Source organism: Calidris pugnax, unplaced genomic scaffold (assembly GCF_001431845.1).
Source record: "Calidris pugnax isolate Ruff unplaced genomic scaffold, ASM143184v1 scaffold219, whole genome shotgun sequence".
Classification (NCBI taxonomy): domain Eukaryota; kingdom Metazoa; phylum Chordata; class Aves; order Charadriiformes; family Scolopacidae; genus Calidris; species Calidris pugnax.
In genome coordinates this window covers 13,935,639-13,955,951 of record NW_015094507.1, presented here as the reverse complement: position 1 = coordinate 13,955,951, position 20,313 = coordinate 13,935,639, and the positions used below count along the sequence as shown (strand labels likewise).

The window sequence follows — 20,313 nt, the reverse complement described above, 5'->3', positions numbered from 1 at the left end:
CCAGCAGCATAAGCATCCCACATTCATCAAGTCCTCTAGCCACCAGAAAAGGTCATGAGTTTTTCAACTAAGTATTCAAGCACTGAGTTATCAAATCTTCCCCGTATTTTTTATTCCTTGACAAATCAGGGAATTTGCAAGATAAAAATCAACAAAAGTCATTCTTACTTTTATTAGAAAGTCTAATTTTACTTAGGATTAAAAGCATTCACAGAAGTTCAACGTTTCAACATTTTTATGCCTTCTCTGCTTATATACTAATGATTTTAAAGATCTAAAGATGGAGGAGGGGAGGAGATTTTAAGTTATCAAAACAAACTGATCAACTGATGTTCTTTACAGATCTGTAGTTCATAAACAAGTTTCAAGGTTTTAACCTCTCATCCTAAATCAGGACAGGAAATCTTGGTAAAGATTTTAACAGAAAAGGGTATGGCCTTTCCAGTTTTAATACACACTATTAATTTAGACAAAATAAAAAATACTTCAGAAGAAAGGGCAAATAAGCACCATCTGGAAGAATCCACATATAGCTGATGCTTGGCAAACTAAGGAATATAGGAAATCCAGCTGAAATATAAAAAACAAACAAACAAAAAAAGAACACAAACAAAAAAAACCCCACCCTCAAAGAAGCACAACTTCAACGAGGCAAAAGATAAGAGAAGGGCAGATGACAAAAGACAGCATGATCTGATTCTCCCTAGTGCAAAAACACTATCAGACACAAAAAAACACCCAAATCACAAAAAAACTATATTTCTGAGTCTTTATCTATCTCTTTGGCTTCTAGTCAGCTTCCTCTATAGCCAATTAAAAAAATCTGGCAGCTTTTGTGCCTCTCAAAATGGATGAATTGCCTCAGCAAGTGCCTATTTCCTTCTCAATTAATGATTAGAAACTTAAAACTAGGCGGATGAACCTCAGAGTAAGAGACTGAAGGAAGGGTCTGGGTTTACCTGACCCCAGAACTGCAGAAAACTGGAGTGAGGTCCGTGAAGGAATTTGATGCATCACTCCCAAGTATGGCCCTACATACATCTTACAGGCATAGGAATGGCAGGTGCAGGTCTCACCTGGGCTCCTTAGAGAATGCAGGGTAATGTATGGAAGCTCACCATGAGATTCACAGAGGAGAACCCGATTAGTTGGGGACTAGCCTAGTGTAGCCAGTAGAAAAAGCTAAAGTCATCTTCTAAAAGCAAATGTCTTGCAGCTTACTGCCAGAACTTCTTAAACTGAAGCTTGAATTTAAGTTATTAGACAGCATCTATTGGTACCACACCAACATAGAAAATTAAGCTGTATACTCAAATATATATGCACCTCATCATGCCATCGCTGTGATGCAAAGGGAATGCAATTAGAGAGACTGGAATCTATCCAGAGCAGAGCTAACATCCCCCTTTTTTTTTTCCCCCCAAAGAGGCATCACAATTACATGGTCAGTTTTATACATCATAGGGCACAATCTAATCCGTTTGGTTCCTCAAAAAACAAACCCAGTAAAGGATTTATGCTGCAGGCAGACAGTCTTAAAACATATGCTACGTCATTAAGTATATGTGCTACTAACTAGCTGGGATTTTTCCAGTTTCTTAATGCATCTACTGAATATCTGGTGTATAACATGAATATGTCAGGGGCTCCTGGAATATTTACTGACTCATACAAAGCACACCTTAACAACACCAACCTTAAAGGACATTTTTAAGGAGTGTGAAAATTCCTGTATTATAACATGAATTGTTTTCTATCAACAAAAACAAACAAGCAAAGTTAGACCTTGATAAATGATAACAACTTTTAGGTATTTAGAAAAAAACACACCCACCTTTTCATCTAGATTTCCATTACGGTCAAACTGGTAGAGTGATGCCAGATGAGTGATAATCCACCAGCTAAAACTCAATGGGTCTTTACACTGAATTGTCTCAAAACCAGACATCCTTTCAGAGCTACTTGGCCTTTCAAAGATATTCTTTAGAGTTGCATTCACCAAGCTCCAGAAACACTGTAGAAAATGCAAAAGTAAATTTGAACTGTGTTGAATAACAAAGCCTATGTTAACAACTTCCTCTACAATACCCTCCTATTGATTAATTTGCTTTTATAGAGAACAAGCAAAATGACAGTCATTTAAAGAAAATAAAAAACAGTGCTCTGTATTACCAGAGAAAACCTGGAGCTACTTTAGAATGTTGTCTTTCAAACGCCAGTGGAAAGCAATGTGAAAGGACAAGTTTTGGTCACAAGGAAGAACACGGTGTGATACTTCACAGGCAAAATTACAAACTGATGGAATGACAATGTGCAGATGGGATGGTGCACCAACACTCACATGAGAGAGATTAGAGTTCTTTAATGAAGACTTTTTAGAACAGATTTTTGAAAAACTTTTAGTGCCAGACTAACCTAACCAAGAGGAAGACAGTAGTAGATGGCAGAGAATCAGTCTGAAAGACAGCAGAGGTTCCCTATTTTGTTCCAACACTGACAAACTGATTCTCTATGGCTCATATCCCTGTCTATACCACAATATTGCTACTTCTTACAGCCTGTGCTTGTCTTCCCTAGTTCTACAGAAACTCTCTGGGACTTCTTTGCACCTGTATTTCACCCACGTTAGCTGGGTCCTGACCCTAACTTATGCTTCAAAGTGCTAGTGCAAACACTTAACACTAACAAAGTTTCACTTTTTTGTCCATCTTTACATCTATTGTCATTAACGAGCAAATATCAGTACAAACACTCCACTATAAAGTACCTCATGCTACACTAAGAGAACAGTACTCATTGCGCAGATGGCAGCTTTGGTTTTTATAAGGATTATTTCAGAAAACTTTCAAAGGATTTTGACGCTTCTTAATATTCATTCAGAGAAACATCAGCTCAATTCTAACCAGCAGTCAAGACAGAAAAATCAAAACACTAGAAAACATTAGCAAAGGAAGAGAAAAAAACAGGAAAACATTGTGCAGTGTATAAAATCACGTGGCCACCTAACAAATACTTTGAATACTGCATGCAATCCTGGTACCTGAAATTCAAAGGATAGGAACAGAATGTATTAGTGTGTGAAAGGTTCAGACAAAGATGACCACAGATAGAGAATGGCACCTGTAAAAAGAATGACTGAATCCAGTAAGGCTCTTCAGCCTAGAAAAGGCAGAAGGTATGAGATACCAGAAAAAAAAGTCTGAAGAGGCATATAAATTTATACTGGTATAAGGAAGAACAGGTAGTGATTGGCTCTTCCAAAGTATAAGGGGACATCAAAAGATGTCAGCAACTACAAGATTCAAAAACAAAAAACAGGTTATTCTTGTAAATGTAGTTACCCTCTACAAGAGGGCATCAGAAATATGGACTAGATGGATCATTGGTCTGACTGTACCTGTGTTTCTAGTACCTGGAGATGAATCACTGCATGACGCAACACACAAATTGCAAATAATAATAAAAATTTAAAAAAAACGGGTAAAGATGGTTTCTTTTCTTTTTCTTTCTGTTCTACCACACAACTTTCACAGTCTGTTCCTTTGCTTTGCTTTCCTTAGCACAAGGAGCACTCCTTATCAATCAGTGCCCTAGGTCATAACCAAAGGGTATGCTGCAAACCTAGCATGAGGGCTCGACGCACATTCAGGACGGCAGCCTAAAGCACCCAGTTCGTGTGCAGCCCTCCTAAAGCAAATATGAACTTGGGTTCTACCATCAGATAAGGGAACTAGTGCATTCACAGCCATCTGGGAATATTTGGTGCCTGTATTGCATATATAACACACATGCATATGTAACAGTATTCTTCCATTACCTCTGTGTGAGATCCTTTATTTCTGTGGTCCAGCAGCTGAATAAGTAGAATCCATAATTCTTTAATGCACGTACAGGAGTAATGGTGACTAGTAAGAGCCTCAGAAGGTCTCACCTGAAAGAGAATATGCAATACAATTATTCAGAGAAGTGTTATTTTTGAAATTTTATTTTATGTACCAATACTTCCTCTTGATTTGGTTGTTTAGTTTCGTGGGGTTTTTTTGCAGTTAAGTAATATAGCTACAATTACATATTGCAAAGTGCATTATTCCATTAAAATCCAAAATATGTCTCTCACACAACAAAGACTGTTTCCTAATTCTACATAAGTTATAGGTTGTACTATTTCTTAGTTTCTTCTAAGCCACTTTCAAACATTATTTAATCAAATGAAAATGGGATGCTGAGGCCTAAATGAAAAGGAATTGCAATAAATACTGATTCGTTGTCTGACAGTACGGAAAAGAGAAAATGATTGATTAGATTTTCTTGATGTTCTTGGGAAGATAAGAAAGAGATTTCAAATGATTTAATAGCTATTATTGTTGTTATTTTTAACTGAAAAATCCTTAATGACTAGGCATAACGCTAGTGGAATATGTTTCTGTTGGCGTGAGGATGTTAATGTTCCCACAACATTTCACAAAATCTGCTTTTCGGTAAATTTACTGCAAGGCATTCTTTTAATATGCAGAAAACAGCATATTTCAAGTCATGTACGTTATTTGATTACTATTCCATATTTAACAAAATTCACTCAGACTGATGCATTTCAAATGCAAAGTAGTCTTCTTGTGATTCATCTTTCAGTTTTACATTCCCTGAATTGTGAAACAAAATAAGCAAAACAGCAAAAGGAAGTGCTAAATACATAAAAATTCTCTGTACACTTTAATGTTTTTAAGACCTACCAGCACTGTATTTGAAATAATCATAGTATAGACAAAACTTTACTTACGCTGTCTTAGGACCTATGAATCCATGGAACTGTATTCAGAAGTGGTAAAAACAGTGAGAAAAATCTTTGTTTAAACAGCGTAATTCAGCATATTTTACCTTCAGCAAGGACACAAAGGCAGAAATGTAGAAAGAAAAGAGGCAAGACCAAGCAGCTCATACTCAGTGTATCCCTAAACAATGAGTAGTCCAAGTTTGAATGATCAACCTACAGTCCTCTAAAGAAAACAGAGGGAACTGGGCACCTAGAGCAACTAATTCATCTAAATCACTCCAGAACTGTTTCTGTCCTTCCCCGACAGCAAAAAAAAACCTAAGGTGACTAGTTTAGCTAACTAACTCCTAGACACCTAGATTTAATGAGACGAATGCTGAATTTTTATATCCTCATGCTCTTCCTGATCCATTCATGCACAACTATTCTCAAATTACACTTGTACTTAAAACCCTCTCTGAATTTTGAAACCTAATGGCATAAAATAAAAATTTAAATCAAAATATGCAATGTCAGTGACAGCAGTAGCCGCACAAAAGAGACATTACAGAAGAGTGAGTGACGAAAAACCACTCTCACAATTAGAAGAGCAAGTATATCACTAGTAGTTTCAAATCTATAAAATATTCTATAACTGTACAGACTTTTTATTTATCATCCACCTGTTGTTGTAATATGTTTACAACTACTGTTTTCATACAGCTCCAAATCAGGTTTAAATACTGAACAGTTAATTAGAAATTCCGTGCTGTTTAATATATTCATCAGTGACCTGGACGAGGGGACAGAGTGTATCCTCAGCAAGTTTGCTGATGATACCAAACTGGGAGGAGTGGCTGACACCCCGGAGGGCTGTGCTGCCATCCAGCGAGACTTGGACAGGCTGGAGGGCTGGGCAAAGAAGAACCTCATGAGGTTCAACAGGGAAAAGTGTAGGGTCCTGCACCTGGGGAAGAAGAATGTCAGGCACCAATACAGGTTAGGGGTGGACCCGCTAGAGGCAACTACTGAAGAGAAAGATCTAGGGGTCCTGGTGGACAGTAAAATGGCAATGAGTAAACAGTGTGCTCTTGCGGCCAGGAAGGCCAATGGTATCTTGGGTTGTATAGGGAAGAGTGTAGCCAGCAGGTCAAGGGAAGTCATTCTCCCCCTCTACTCTGCACTGGTGAGGCCACAACTGGAGTACTGTGTCCAGTTCTGGGCTCCCCAGTTCAAGAGGGACAGGGAACTACTAGAAAGAGTCCAGCGTAGGGCTACAAAGATGATTCAGGGATTGGAGCATCTCCCTTATGAGGAGAGACTGAGAGAGCTGGGACTCTTTAGTCTGGAGAAGAGAAGGCTGAGGGGAGACCTTATCAACGCCTACAAGTATCTCAAGGGAGGGTTGAAGGAGGAGGGAGCCAGACTCTTTTCAGTGGTTCCCACCGAGAGGACGAGGGGCAACGGGCACAAGTTGGAACATAAGAGGTTCCACTCAAATATGAGGAGAAACTTCTTCACGGTGAGGGTGACGGAACCCTGGAACAGGCTGCCCAGGGAGGTTGTGGAGTCCCCTTCTTTGGAGATTTTCAAAACCCGCCTGGATGTAGTCCTGAGTAACATGCTCTAGCTCTAGGCAATCCTGCTTCAGCAGGGGAGTTGGACTAGATGATCTCTATGGTCCCTTCCAACTCTAGAAATTCAGTGAAATTCAGTGAAATTCAGTGAAATATGAATTTATAAATGTGACACATAGTTTGTTTTTCTCTCTCTGTAAAGAACCCTGCTTACGCTATGAAATTTCCAGGGTGGACCTTGACAATCAATTTAAGAACATCATGATATCAAGACTGAAATATATAAAATAATTCTATTATTCACATTCCACGTATGCTGTTTAGAGCTTTCCATCTGCCTATGCCACCTCACGCTTCTAGTTCAAGATCTGTTACAGGAATCTCTCAACAACCTGAATTAATCTTATGTCAATATTAAATTGAGAATAAGCATCAGTGTAACCACTAGAGTCCATTGAAAAATTCATTATTTAACTACTGAAGCATCTCAGAAATACTCTGGTTGTGACTCATCACCAAAGAGCAAAACAGATCCCTCAGAAAGAGGCAGTCTACTTATTAGATGCAGTGTAACACTGGAGGGATTTATGGAAGTATTAGGAACACAAACTATCTTACAAGTGAGACTTTCAAGCCTTTTACATGGAGAACTAGTTGTTGCAGCAACTAGGTTTCTTCATCTACTACTTGCACCTACTATCGTGCTCTTCTGCAAGATAGCAGGGTCTCTTCTGATGGAGATGTGCAGTATCCATCCAGGATAGAGTTTGGCTAGTAGTATCAAAGCAAGACACCATACAGGTATTTGTCAGACTAAGGATTACTGAGACATTGTTTTTTTCAGAGATAGTCTGGATTTCCTCTTGCAACATCCCGAGTTCAGTGTCTGGGTAAGAAGGGTTATAACCTCAAACTGTGGTACTGTTGGGGCAACAGAGCTCTGCTGCCCCAGAGATGTGCTGCTGAAAACAGACAGAAGACATCCAAGGACATCTCTGCCAAAACTATCTCAGAGCACAACGGGCTCAGTATATGAACCAAGTCAAGCAAATCCAAGTCACCAGAGCTGCCCAAGAAACAGATCTGGAAAGATGAGTGTGGAATATGTCCCTCCTTCTAAGGTTACCCACAAATGTTCAGAGCTGTGCTTCTGAATATTCCCAGCCAAAAGCTTAGTGTTTTAGTGGTAAGCTGACAGTGTAAGCTATTGTGGTTATCCTTTGTGTTTTCAACAGTTTTGAGGGAAGTTATTTCTATTACTGGATTATAGCAATGAATGCATATGGAGGCACCAGCTGAAGGTGCAGCTCAAGTCCAAGCTCCACTTCAGAAATTGCTCTCAAATAAAACTGATTCAAGCTGTGCAGGCCAAGCCTAGAGAGAGATGAAGAAAAAGCAGTGGCAAAGCAATCTTCTCTCTTTGTAATGTGGCTCTATGGAAGTAGGATGAATCTATCATTTTAACATCTGACATTTCAAAGCCTACCATCCAGCACAGTGGTCAACAGATACTATTTGAATCGTCCTTTCAAAAAATTACTCTCATTTATTTGCCTTTTGATGGGGGAGGGAGTTGCAATATTATCTGATAATTTAATAGATCAAAACTGATTTTAAAAGATTCTCTACAGCAAGATAGTTTAAAAGAAGTTATCTAATGCTACTATGGCCATTTCCTCCCCCCCCCGCACCTGCCCCAAATAGTAATATGAAAGAAGGGGAACTCCATTTTTCATCTCTTTGTACTAGGAAAGCATGAATTATACAGTGGTCACTGCTATTTATTCTCAGAGTTCAGTCCTGCACTCATGGACCACACATACCCACCCAAAGCAGCTTGCACAATGACACAGCAAAGAAGATTACGCAGCTTTTTTGCAAGCTGCTATGTGGAGCTATGATGACTTTCTAGCTTTGGAGTGCTCAAAACAAGTGACAAAAACACTGTAGCTACTGAAGGAAAGAAAAAGAAAAAGAAAAGAAAAGTACAAGGTTTCCCTTGACAAACGTAGAAGCATTGTAACAGAAAGATGCGGTGGTGGCAGTAGGAACAGTGCCACAACAAACTGTAATATGACATTCTGCAAGTGTCCAGTTAGCTTACTGCCAGCATTACAGTTATTCTCTTTTTGTTCCTGTTGAGAGAGTTTGACAAGATTATTTTTTTTTTGCATCTATAGCTCTAAACCTTTTAGACTGTGCCATGTTTGGCATTAAACCTGGAACACTGAACTTACAAAATGTGGCACTCACTTCTGCTCTGTACACAGCGCATTTCAATATTACTCTCTCATTCAACTGCCAGATGGTCATGAATAAATATAACACAATTTGAGCTCCTAACAAATAACACTCTTTAAAACATGGAGATATAAAGCCATACATAACATTTAAAACTTAGCAGTAAGAAGTCATCTATGCATCGGTGCAATATCTAATTCATATGGTTCCCAATACAAGCATCTAACTGCCCGTGTCCTATATAAAGAAAAAAAAGTTACCTTTATATACTTGTTGACAGACAAACTTATTAAATCAGATATGAGACTTCCACAGTGTTTTTCAAACAAACTGACACTGGTTAAATTCTCTCCAGTTAGATTTATGAAATGGTTAGCATATACAACTTGTCCTAAAAGACAAAAGAAAATTAGACCTATTTAATCCTGGGTTTGGCTGTAGGAATACAAGACAGACAGGATATGTTTTTTTCTATTTTATATCTATATCTTAGAATTGGTTTGTTAAGCCATAGGTAATTTTAATTTATAAACTCATTTGGGAAAGTTCATCCATTCTAAGTCCAAACTAGACCCTTTATTATTACACTGAAATCTGGTATTATTCTGGTTGACAGTAAAATAGTTTGGCACTTTACAGCCTTTTATTGGCACAGTTTTTGCAGCAGAATAAAGATTTATTTATCTGCAAGTTCCTCTTTGTCACATTCCAGTGCGCATGTTCTGAAATCATGACATGTTTTGCAGATATGCAAGTTGATGACAAACAATTCTGGAGAGGTCTAACACTTTCCTTTGGATGTGTTGATGTAAAAAGCTGGCACGATCATATTCCAGCTTGAGCATTTGTAGACATTAACACAGATAAAATGGTAAAGTTAAGAGGCTGAATGATCTTATCCCACAAGCTTTACAACACTACAACCCCCTTGACATCAGTGGAACAGAAGATACATAGACCAAGCCTGTATTTTATTCTTGGAAATGCAGGGTGAAGCCCTGAACCCACTATCCTGCCGTTGGTCTCAGCAGTGTGAAGTTTCCACTCAGCACACTTTACAGAACAAGATGAGAACCTAAGAAATTCTACAAGGCATGTAAGAATACAAGATAAGATAATACATGCAGAGATACTACTGTCTTGATTACTAAATGTTAAAAATCATGAGCTTATGAAAATGGATTACTGCATTATTACTCAGAACTATATCTAGAAATAAGTATAGAATTCTGAACAATAAGTTGCTTTCAAAGAGTTTTTCTATCCTTTCTCCAAAAGGCCCCCGAAAAGAAAAACAGGTTATCCCAAAATGGATATAAAAGAAACTTAGAATTATAGAACAAACACCCAACCCACACATGATCTGGTAACAGAGACATGCAGTAACAGTGAAGATGCATTAATCTGAGCAAGGCTGGGTTGTGACAGCTCTCAAAACAAGCAAAAGCTAGTCCAAGAGCTCAGATTTAGTACCAGTTACCCGGGCTAAACATACAGTGCATTCTTTCTACACCTTGATGTTACCCTAATTGTTGTGATTCCTATATGGAACTTACAGTGATAATTCGTAATTCATACAACTGGGTGGTGGAGAGAGTTTGGTTCTAGTGACACAATGGTTATAGAAGAAAATACATTTTGGGATTTATTTTGCTAGCATGGACATGAACGATAGACATGATTCTCACAAAGCAAATAAATTCCTCTTCTGTATTTTAACAATTCTTCTTCATCAAAGTGAACTACTTTGAAGTTGGGTTCTTCGCTTGCATTCTATGACCCTTTTTTATCTAGCTTCTATGAACAGCTTACTCTTATCAATATACTTTTTGCCCTTTTTTAAAAAAAAAACAAACATGTATTGCTTTGCCCTTTTCTTCTTTTACTGAGGCTTCTTCTTTTGCCCAGCATTTTCTTAGTATCCCATATGGTTAACAACGCAAATTCTCTGTTCTGAGATTCTTTGTTCTGGTCCATCCTCGGACACTTTTCCTACATTGTTTCCATCAAATTGTTGTTCAGTGTTGCGCATTCTGCACATCTGCAAATGCATTTTTATTTGCAATGTCAAAAAGTGTATTGTTACTAAATATTTAGTATGTTGTGTTGGTTGAGAATAAGTTTCGTAATCCTGGACAAGTTTTGATACAACAAATTCCTAATAATATTTCATTTAATTTGAGCAACATGAAGAGTCACAGAGAACCTACTTTCACCATATTTGAATCTACCCAATTAAATATAGCTATGTTTAAAAACTACCAAAAAGTAGTAAATGATTCTGGACAAATTAAGATGAGAAAACCAGGTAAGTCATATGTACAAGAATAAGTTCAAGAAAAAAACCCCACATACTTACTCATCATTTTTTCACCTAGTATATGAAGAATTTCCAATACTAGCCAATTAATATCCAAGTGGAGGTGTAGTAAATGCCATGATGGGGGAAAAATCTGTGATTAGAAATACACACATTTATTTTTAACATTTCTTTAGTGAATTCTGGATACTGTATAAAGATGAGCATACATTTTGCCTGCAATTAACATTATGGATATCTATTATCAAACACACTGTAAGATTCAACCATGTCATTCAGTTAAAGAAAAAAAATAATAAAAGAAACCTTCATGACAGTTAATTCTGTCGATAGAGGATGTTCATGAAGTCTTTAATATAATCTAAACTACAATTTGAATACGTCTTGATTCAAGCTTGGCAGGTTATAACACCTTAGTTATCCTTTCTTTTCCAGAAAGGTATTAGGTAGCACACAAACTGCTAAAGTGCGCTCTTAAAGTAATTCCAAAATTTCAATATTGTCTTCCCTAAAGTTTACTTGAAAGTACTTTTTCAACAGTAGCCCTACTGACAAGCTAAACAAACAGAAAGATTCAAAATGCTGCGTCTCAGTGGATAATTCACCTCCAGGTATCAGATTTTACAAGTTAAGACTGAAATTTCTTTTTTCTTTCTAAAAGATTTGAAAGCATTAGTTATTAGATGTACACACAAATCAATGGTGTATACTTCACTAGTGTTTAATGTTGGGAGCGCTTACTTCCATGTCTGCACTTTTCTTCTTTATATGCATGATCTTTTCCTATTTTGAGTCAGATTTCAGAATGTATTTCTAAAAAAGTGCCCCTCCTACTGGGAAGTTCAGAAGTTTTAAACATTAGTAAGGACAAACTCCAAGGAATTTTTTAAACACACTATGCTAATTCAAGCCTACTTATCTACCTGTAATTCATATTATCATTTGTATAGTGCAAGAAGAATTCTAAAAGCTATAAAACATAGAAGTAAATAGATAAATAAAAACAACAACAGAAAATCCAGAGCTCATTAGTTGTGTTTGTCAAGTGTGGGATGGCACTTAGTTCAGAAAGGGGAAAAAAACCCAAAATATAAAGCATAACTTTGATTTCAGCCTGAAGAAACATTCAGTCTTGTTCAGTCAAAATTTATAAAGTTGAACACACACTGCTACACAGAAGAAATTAAAATTATAAAAGACATCAACCTTTGCCTGATGTTGAATAGTAAATGCTGCCAGGACACTACTAGGAAGTTCACAAAGGTGACCAATGTGCATGGTCAAAGCATGAAGCTCTTCCACCAACACTGAGGGTAACTGAGCTTCTAGTTCTTCATATGGATGAAGCATTCCATCACTTTCCAGTTTAGGGGGTTCCACATACCTGAACACACAGACACACAGTCAGAGAAGAGCTACACAAAAGCTCAGTACATAAGTTAGTAAATTGTGTGCAAATCTCACCTGAAGATGAAAACCTTCACATAATGCAAAAACTCAATACACTGATGCCTGATGCTCTCCGCTTCAGAGTGCAAGTTTGCAGCTTGACCTGAAGTAAAAGAGAGGAATAGCTTAAAACAGATGTGCCCACACTATGCCTCACATCATGTATGCATTCTCCACAATAATTAAACCAGACCACCAGAAAGCCACCCTCTTTTCTGAGGACAACTTAGGAGGTGGCTGGTGGCAAACGCCCACTTATAAATGTCATCTTGCCAGAGGGATACATTCTTTATTTTATCATCTCAGGCACATATCCAGAGGGAAAAGAAGGCATCCAGTCCCTCAGGAAAGCAATCAGTACTAGAAGAAATCATTCATCCCTAGTTCCTCATCTGCTTCCAAGACACCTTCAGAGAAAACAAGTGTGAAACAATTTCTCAGCATCTTTTTCTGTTGGGGAACTTAGGCAGATGGACTTATGTGGAAACATGTAACTTCTCCTCCTAGGAAGCATCAGACTGTTGCACAGTGCCATAAAATGTGTAATTCTACGAGCCATCCTTCCACGACCCTGTAGCCTGCCTTTCACTTGCAGCTCCACATCCTTTCAGCCACTTATTGAAGCTCTGTGTTTCCTTTCCTTTGCTCTCTGAAGCTGCTGTTCTCATGGTCTTACCCTCCTTATCTTGCACTTGCAAGCTCAAACACCATCATTATGGCAGAGATTTATGGGAAGCTATTGCCAGTGGTGTGAGAATCACTCCTTAGTTATTCCTACACCTTGCCTTGTAGCTTTCGGCTTGTATGAGAGAAAGATGAAACTTAGTGCATAACAAAACAGATAAAGTCATTTAAATACCCAATAACTGCTGCCCAACAATATATATACACCAATGTTTAGCAACCAATCAGCCTGCAACACTTGTACTTGATTAAGCGCATGCCAATCATTAGGAGCACCATAAATGGGAAAAGCAAACAAGGAGTTTGAGCAGGTCACAATCAAAGTATGATGTACTAGAGGAGATGTGTGACAAAACCTCTTTGTCCCCTCCTGCACTGGACTGCATGTCCAGGGAAAGGCAGCCACCTTTGCTCCTCTCCCCAGCTGTCCACTGGGGAGTCTTCTCTTTCCTGTTCTTGTTCTCTCCTCTTTGTTTTCCCCATCCCCTTCAGGTAACTGAGGTTTACATATGCCCTCGTTACAGACCCCACAAATGAATTTATGTAGATATAAGTCTACCTCAGTATCTTCTGAGCAACAACACTCACTGAGTGAAGCAATATTCCAGTGTACAGTCTACCTCCACCACATATGAAGCCATGGTAATGAACCATAGGTTTAGAGGCTCAAACCACTCTGTTCCAAATGAATTATTTATAGATATTACCACTGCTTTGTAGAAATTACAAATATTTTATCATAAGTTCTCAGAAGTTCTATTTAAGCAAAATTTTATATTATAGTATTTCCCTCCAAGATCTTTTGCATACGGTCAAGTCACTGATCAATGAAATAAGTGGAACAAAATAGGAACAGCAGAGTGTTAAGAACAGATCAGGCATTTTCAAAAGCAACACAGAGCATAAGAAAAGATTTTATGTAGCTTCCATATTACACAATTCTCAGTGTGAAGTCTCCAGAGCTCATAAAGACTAATAGGAAATTAAATGAAATGTATGATATTGATGTCTGTATAAAAATATATGCACAACAAAGATTTACTGAGGTAAAACTCTAAACTGAGGTCTTAAATAGTGGCAAGAGTGCATTTATTTAAGACATCAGTAATACCTAACATCACACTGCCTGATCATTTTAAATATTTTAATCCTCACTACATTCCTCTACCACTAGCCTGCTTGTACCAAGGGGGAACTAAGTCATGGATATATCAGTGATTTGCTCTAAGTCACAAAGAAAGCCTGGTGCAAAGCATAAAATTCAACAGATTTTTATTTTTCTAGCTTATTTGACAAGAGGAAGAACAGGATACAGAGAAGAGAACCAAGCAGATGCTTAAATGTGAGGAAAAAGAATTACAGAACAGTTTATTGGTGTCCAGCTACTATACAAAAGTTCAAATTTAATTTAAAATAAGGCTATTTCCAGTTACATATTCACTGTCAACAAAATCAGACTTTTTAAGATACAATCAACATGAAAAAAATTGATAAATTGATAATTTAAATGCCAGAGCATGAGAATATCAAACCAAAATATTAAAATATTCACTTGTATTCTTAGAACACTAACAATTTGTCTGTAATGAGAAGATACTACAGTCAGTTTATTTCTGAGTAATTACTGAACTTCTCAACTTTGCTAAGTAATTCAGCCTTCCAACTTACAATAAGCCCAAGGCTGCAATAATCCTTCAGAAACATACTACTTCTCATGCCTTAGTATTTAATTGAAACAAAGCATTTTGTAGTGATCTCATTTTATTGATCCTGCAGCAAACACAAATTAAGTTTGTAAATAACTCTAAACTAAGTAAATATAACTACTTGTTTAAATGGAAGCCAAGAGAACAGTGAAAAAAGTCCCAACTGCTGCCTTTGTAACTAAAATAGTTATTGGGAACTTGATGCAACTCTCCATTTTTAATTAACCAAGTTACAAGGTAGTTCTACCTTAGGAGTGACATCTTAGCTCAAGTCAAATTAATGCGAAATATCCCACTGAGGTCAGAATTGCCTGTGCACCTACTGCACAGGCTGATCTGGCTGCAAACTGGCAACATTTCCACTATTTTCACACTAGCTTACATCCCTTGGTTGCCTATATCCATACCCTTACTGCAGGTTTATGCTGTTCTGTAGCCCATTCCATGAGCTCTTGGTCAAGAGTCAAAGCACAAGTGTGATCTGTGATAATGTACTTCTATAATGAAAACACCTATCTCAATGTCAAATTAAATGTGTTAAACTTACCAAAATCAGACGAACTCATTTGTACTAGGTTTTCCAGTCTGTATATCTGTTGCCTAATTAAAGGAATACAAAGGTTTACGGTATTTACATTGGTAAAAGTTGTTTAACTACATTTTAATAAGATCTAAATATAACAAGAGGTGAGAGCTGTTCCTTGTTCTGCATTTCTGAAAAAGCTTACAGAAACGTAACATAGGAAAGAGTATTAGCTGAAGGCAACAGACACATCCAAGTGTGAAGGGATGACAATGGACAGATTTTTTGCTTGGTTTTAATAGATTAAACACAGTAAAGTAACAACAAATACAAAATAAGCTACATATCAGGGGAAGAAAAAAAAAACAACAATCATACACACACAAAAACCCCGAAAGCCATTCCCTGTGATCTTTGCGAAAGTGCAACTCAACTACATATTTTACCACAGAATAAAGATGAAAATTAGTCCTTGTGGCTCAGTATACGCTAAATTGATTCATTTGTGAATGAACACTAGTAAATTCTGTCAGCAGCTTTTCCCGCTTCCTGCTTAGAGTGGTCTGCTGCTTAACTTGAGCACAAAAGATAAACAGCAACAAATACAGTAGAGAAAAGGAGAAAGTGTCTCTAGAAAAGTTAAAACTCAGTTCAGCTTTGGAGGGGGAAGAGCACTTTTAAAGAAGCTGTTAACTACCACTGCAAATGAAAATTAAAAAAGCTGTAACGTAGGTAAGTACTCAGCCATATTCCGCAACAACTGTTATTTTCAAGTGGTCTCAAGCAGAGTCTCCACAGAGATAACGTGGTACTAAACTGAATACATGAAAAGCGCAACTGTGTAAGACAGACTTTTGAAAGAAAATGCTGCATAAATTGAAGAAGGAGCTCTCTGCCTCATTTCTTATACAGTCAAAGCAGCAACTACTGAAAGATTCAAAAACAGGATACTTGGATCCAACCCAGATCAAATGTTCTTATGAAAAAAATAAACTTAAAACTAGGAAGTGCCTACAAGGATCCAAAACCCCAGGTTGTAACCTGAATATTAAAGGGCAGGCACACATTAAAATTACGCCCCTTCGCTCTTCTTTCCTTGGATAAAATCCTGTCAGCTACCCAAGATTACCTTCAGCCATTTAGGTGGGTTGTGAGGTTTGTTTGTTTTGAAATCAAAGCTGAATTTCTGCATTAACTTCTCAAGTATTCCAACCATGTAGAAAGGAAGGAAGTCTAAAGCAGGAGGACCTTATGGAAGAGGGCTGTTGAGGCTGAAGGTTAGAGAGTGTCAGAAAGGAGTCACATAGGAAAAAATAAAAGACTCTCCACTGAATTGACAAAAGATAGAACACAGTGATAAGATAAAAGCACAAACTGGGCATGAGAAGCATAACAAAGATATCATCAGTTACATAAGTCACTTTAATTTGAATTTGCATTTGGACCTCAAAGATTGATCCTCATGGTTTTTAATCATTTCATTTGCAAATAAATATTCTAACAGTTGAGCCAGTTCATCTGTTTATTAATCAAAGACATACTGTCTTAATATACCCACTTCAATGGTTACATAGTTCTAGTCACTTTCACTCACTCATCACAGGTAAGAATTCTTTTACTGTGCAATTAATGTTTTTAACTTGCAGTTCTACTGTATAATAGTATTATTATTATTGACAATATCTAAAAATATTAAATAACAATATTTAATATTTACACACACATTACAAAAGACTAGGTTTCTGTAAGTATGCATTTAAACATAGATATTATCTGCACTTTATAAACCGAACTATTTACAGGCACCTTGCCCTCAAGAATCATTATACCTTGTACTTAACACATGATTTCTACAATGGAAAAAGGAGTTTTCCTACTTTCAGTTGTCAACTGGTCTATAAATGAAAGTGTTCCATTTTATGAGTGAACAAATGAACTGGAAGAGAGAATATCTTTGCAGAGGGACTTGTCACACCAAAAGACAGCTTAGCAACCAAGCTCTCACAGCCAAGAGTTAGCTAAAATCCATTATTCCTACCAGTTCAGTAGGTTTTAAAACATGTATAGCTTGAATAACTTAAAAAAACACAATAAAATATATTATGCCTTAAGTTCATCTCTATTACAATTACAGAGCAGTTTATATTACAGAAAAAAAAAAAATATTTAATTCAAGAGATCAATCACATCACTGTCTCACTGCCCAGTGATTTTATGTTAATAAACAGATCAGACTAATACTGAAAGGGATACACTGTTTCTTTTAACTAAGTTATCCTCCAACCTCTTTCCTGATAAGATTAAAATAAATAAATAAATAAAAATAATCACAGTGAAGTCAAAGCTTGCATCAAACAAGCAGAGTTAAATAATACTGGTTTTAAAATAGGTCCGGTCATCTATACCATTGTGTTCCGATAACCCAGACCCTATTAATGTTGTTTCACATCATGCCCTTGGTCATACCCTAAAGGGATGGAAGAATCCACTACAATAAAAGGAATAATGGAATATACCACATGTATTTGAGGAATGATACAAAAACTCCTCTCCCATCCACTCTCTGTATGTGCCGTTCATCCTGAGGATTATCAGTAGCAAAGAGGATTATTGGTGATCTGTGTATTTGCATTGACCAGATTAAACATCTACATAGAATTAGTCAAACACCGAGAAACTGTATCTGAAGAGATTGCTGAAGCTATCCTAATCCAAACAATTGAAGGAAGTGCTGCATCCAGCATTTACATTATTTGATTTTTAACCTCCACTTTTCTTTATGCCCAAAAAAAAGGATTTAAAATCTTTAAAAGCCAACTATAATTATATCGGTAGCACAATCTCATTCAAGAAAATCTTACATAGTTTATTCATATATTCTGAAGCTGGAGCCTTCTAAATTAATCACAACACTGATGTAATAACTGTACTTACCAATTTTTATCTGGTGATGGCTAAGGTATGCACCACCCTGCTTAGAAGCTTATCATTAAGTCTCATAATATTAAAAACCTGTAACACAAAATTTACTTCTTCCCATAATTCCATGAGAAATCTGTGTCTTATCCATAACTTACTAGAGTGTCAGACAGACAGCATAACCTTTTAGGCTGCACTGCACAGCCCACAGTCTTTTATGATTTTATTCTCAAAAACCTGTAAAGTTTGTTACATCCTTAAGATGCGTATAATTACAGAAGTGGATTAATTATAAAATACACTAACATCATCATACCTAAGTAATCCAAAGAGAAGTCCACAGGATTCAACTAATGCCGTTTCAGTAACCCACTGAAAGCCAAACATTTCCACTATATCATCTTCATAGTCATTTGGAGAAGGATCTAATCTCAATAAAACCCTGTAAAACAGAGCAAACAATATTCATACATTCCCTGGCAATAAACCTATAGAATACAATATCTACAGCTGCCTTATGTATCACTGATATTTTATCAATACATCAGCAACATGTATACTATAGATAGGAAGGCTGAAGTAGTGCTTTCAAAAGACACACTGTTACACTGTTTATAGCAATATAATACACAGTACATAAAATATGACAACAACTAGCTTCAAGAGCAGAAAATCTTGATACAGTCACAGGGCAAGGTATATTTTACAAACAAATAAAAATTAACAAGCTACCACCCTGAAGCATCTTCATGCTTACAAAAAGGCTGAGACATGACATACCTTCTGTCCTGAACAGAAAAGGATGCTACGTTAGATAACATGCTCCCCTGTAAGTGTATGTTTGGAATCTGTCTCAGTGCACACTACATGCCTAAGAACTAATGCTAGAACATACATTTGCTCCTTTATATACATTAATAATATTTCTATAGAACACACTGATAAAAGCACATTAACAAAAGCTGTTGACGGTCACAAAATGTGACTTTACTATTATAACTTAAACTAACACTAGGTCATGACTACACCTTGCTCTGGCTAAAGGAAAAGAAAAATAAAGTCACAATTACCATTCTACACAAAGTGGTGAAAATCAGGCATCTGTATAGATTGTTAAAACACTACTAACTGTGCAAATATAAAAATATTCCACTAATGTGCTTTCAAAAAAAAAAACAAAATACCACAGCAAGCTGCATAACAACAAAGACATCAAAACAAATTATTTCAGAATTTTCCTACTGAATCCATAAAATACTTCTGTGTAGATGAAGCTGAATTCACTAAGATGCAAGAATTTTTTTTATTTTTAAAAATAAAAAATATACTGTTTTGTGTTACACACCAAATTTCTATTCTTCTTGAACTGTGCACTATTACCAATTCAGTTTTCAGACACAAAAAGAGCATCTGTGGAAGAATTGGCTGAATCTCCCACAACACCTGTAGTTCACTTGGCAACTGCCTAAACATTGGTCTGTTTTGAAGCCTTTACCAATTAAATCCAGTTATTCCTGTTCTAGATAATGAAGATAGAGTAGTCCCTCACATGCAGGACTTTTCCAAGATTTTACAATCCAAATAAACAAGGTGAATAAATGGCAGGAGAACAGTATTATCGTGGCTGTAGTGACCCGGGAAACCTGGCTGCATACAAGCTCCTGAGTGAGTTTTCACATGACATTGTTTCTGTCATGAAACATTTCTTTGTCAGTGTGGAATCCACTACAGATCTGTTCGTGCAGACACAGGCTCTCAACAACTGAACAACAATGCGAATGAATGTGCTCCGATATAAAAAAAAAAAAAAAAAAAAAAAAAAAAAAAAAGATTTTTGGGTATTTGTTAACTGTTTTGTTTCCATTTATTCCCACTAAAGCCACAGCAGTCTGTCTCCAAGGGACCATCTGTGGGAAAGCCAGTCCCTGGATTGATTGGGAAGGTGCCGGGGTCATTAACAGGCATGAAGGCGCTGAAGTATCTGCTCTTTCTCTGATAATGTCTTTATTTAGCGTGACAGCCTCCGGGGCATGAGTGGACAACAGGCTGCTTTATTTCCTTTAAACTAACATTGCTCCATCCATTCCCAGCGTTGTGCAGATGCTCTGGATCATCCCGATTTCCCGATTAAAGCTGGAGGGGGG

At 37.0% G+C, this 20,313-nt stretch overlaps 1 protein-coding gene across 1 annotated transcript in view; it reads right to left on the bottom strand.

The window, feature by feature from the left end:
* Positions 1-20,313, bottom strand: part of MMS22L (MMS22 like, DNA repair protein) — a 91,317-nt gene that overhangs the window by 67,346 nt on the left and 3,658 nt on the right. The window contains exons 4-11 of the mRNA XM_014964442.1: positions 18,486-18,611; positions 15,275-15,327; positions 12,353-12,440; positions 12,095-12,272; positions 10,928-11,021; positions 8,829-8,959; positions 3,818-3,931; positions 1,835-2,014 (exon numbers count right to left, since the gene is read on the bottom strand). Of these exons, the coding sequence (XP_014819928.1) occupies positions 1,835-2,014; positions 3,818-3,931; positions 8,829-8,959; positions 10,928-11,021; positions 12,095-12,272; positions 12,353-12,440; positions 15,275-15,327; positions 18,486-18,611 (964 nt within the window). The remainder of the gene's footprint in view (positions 1-1,834; positions 2,015-3,817; positions 3,932-8,828; positions 8,960-10,927; positions 11,022-12,094; positions 12,273-12,352; positions 12,441-15,274; positions 15,328-18,485; positions 18,612-20,313) is intronic.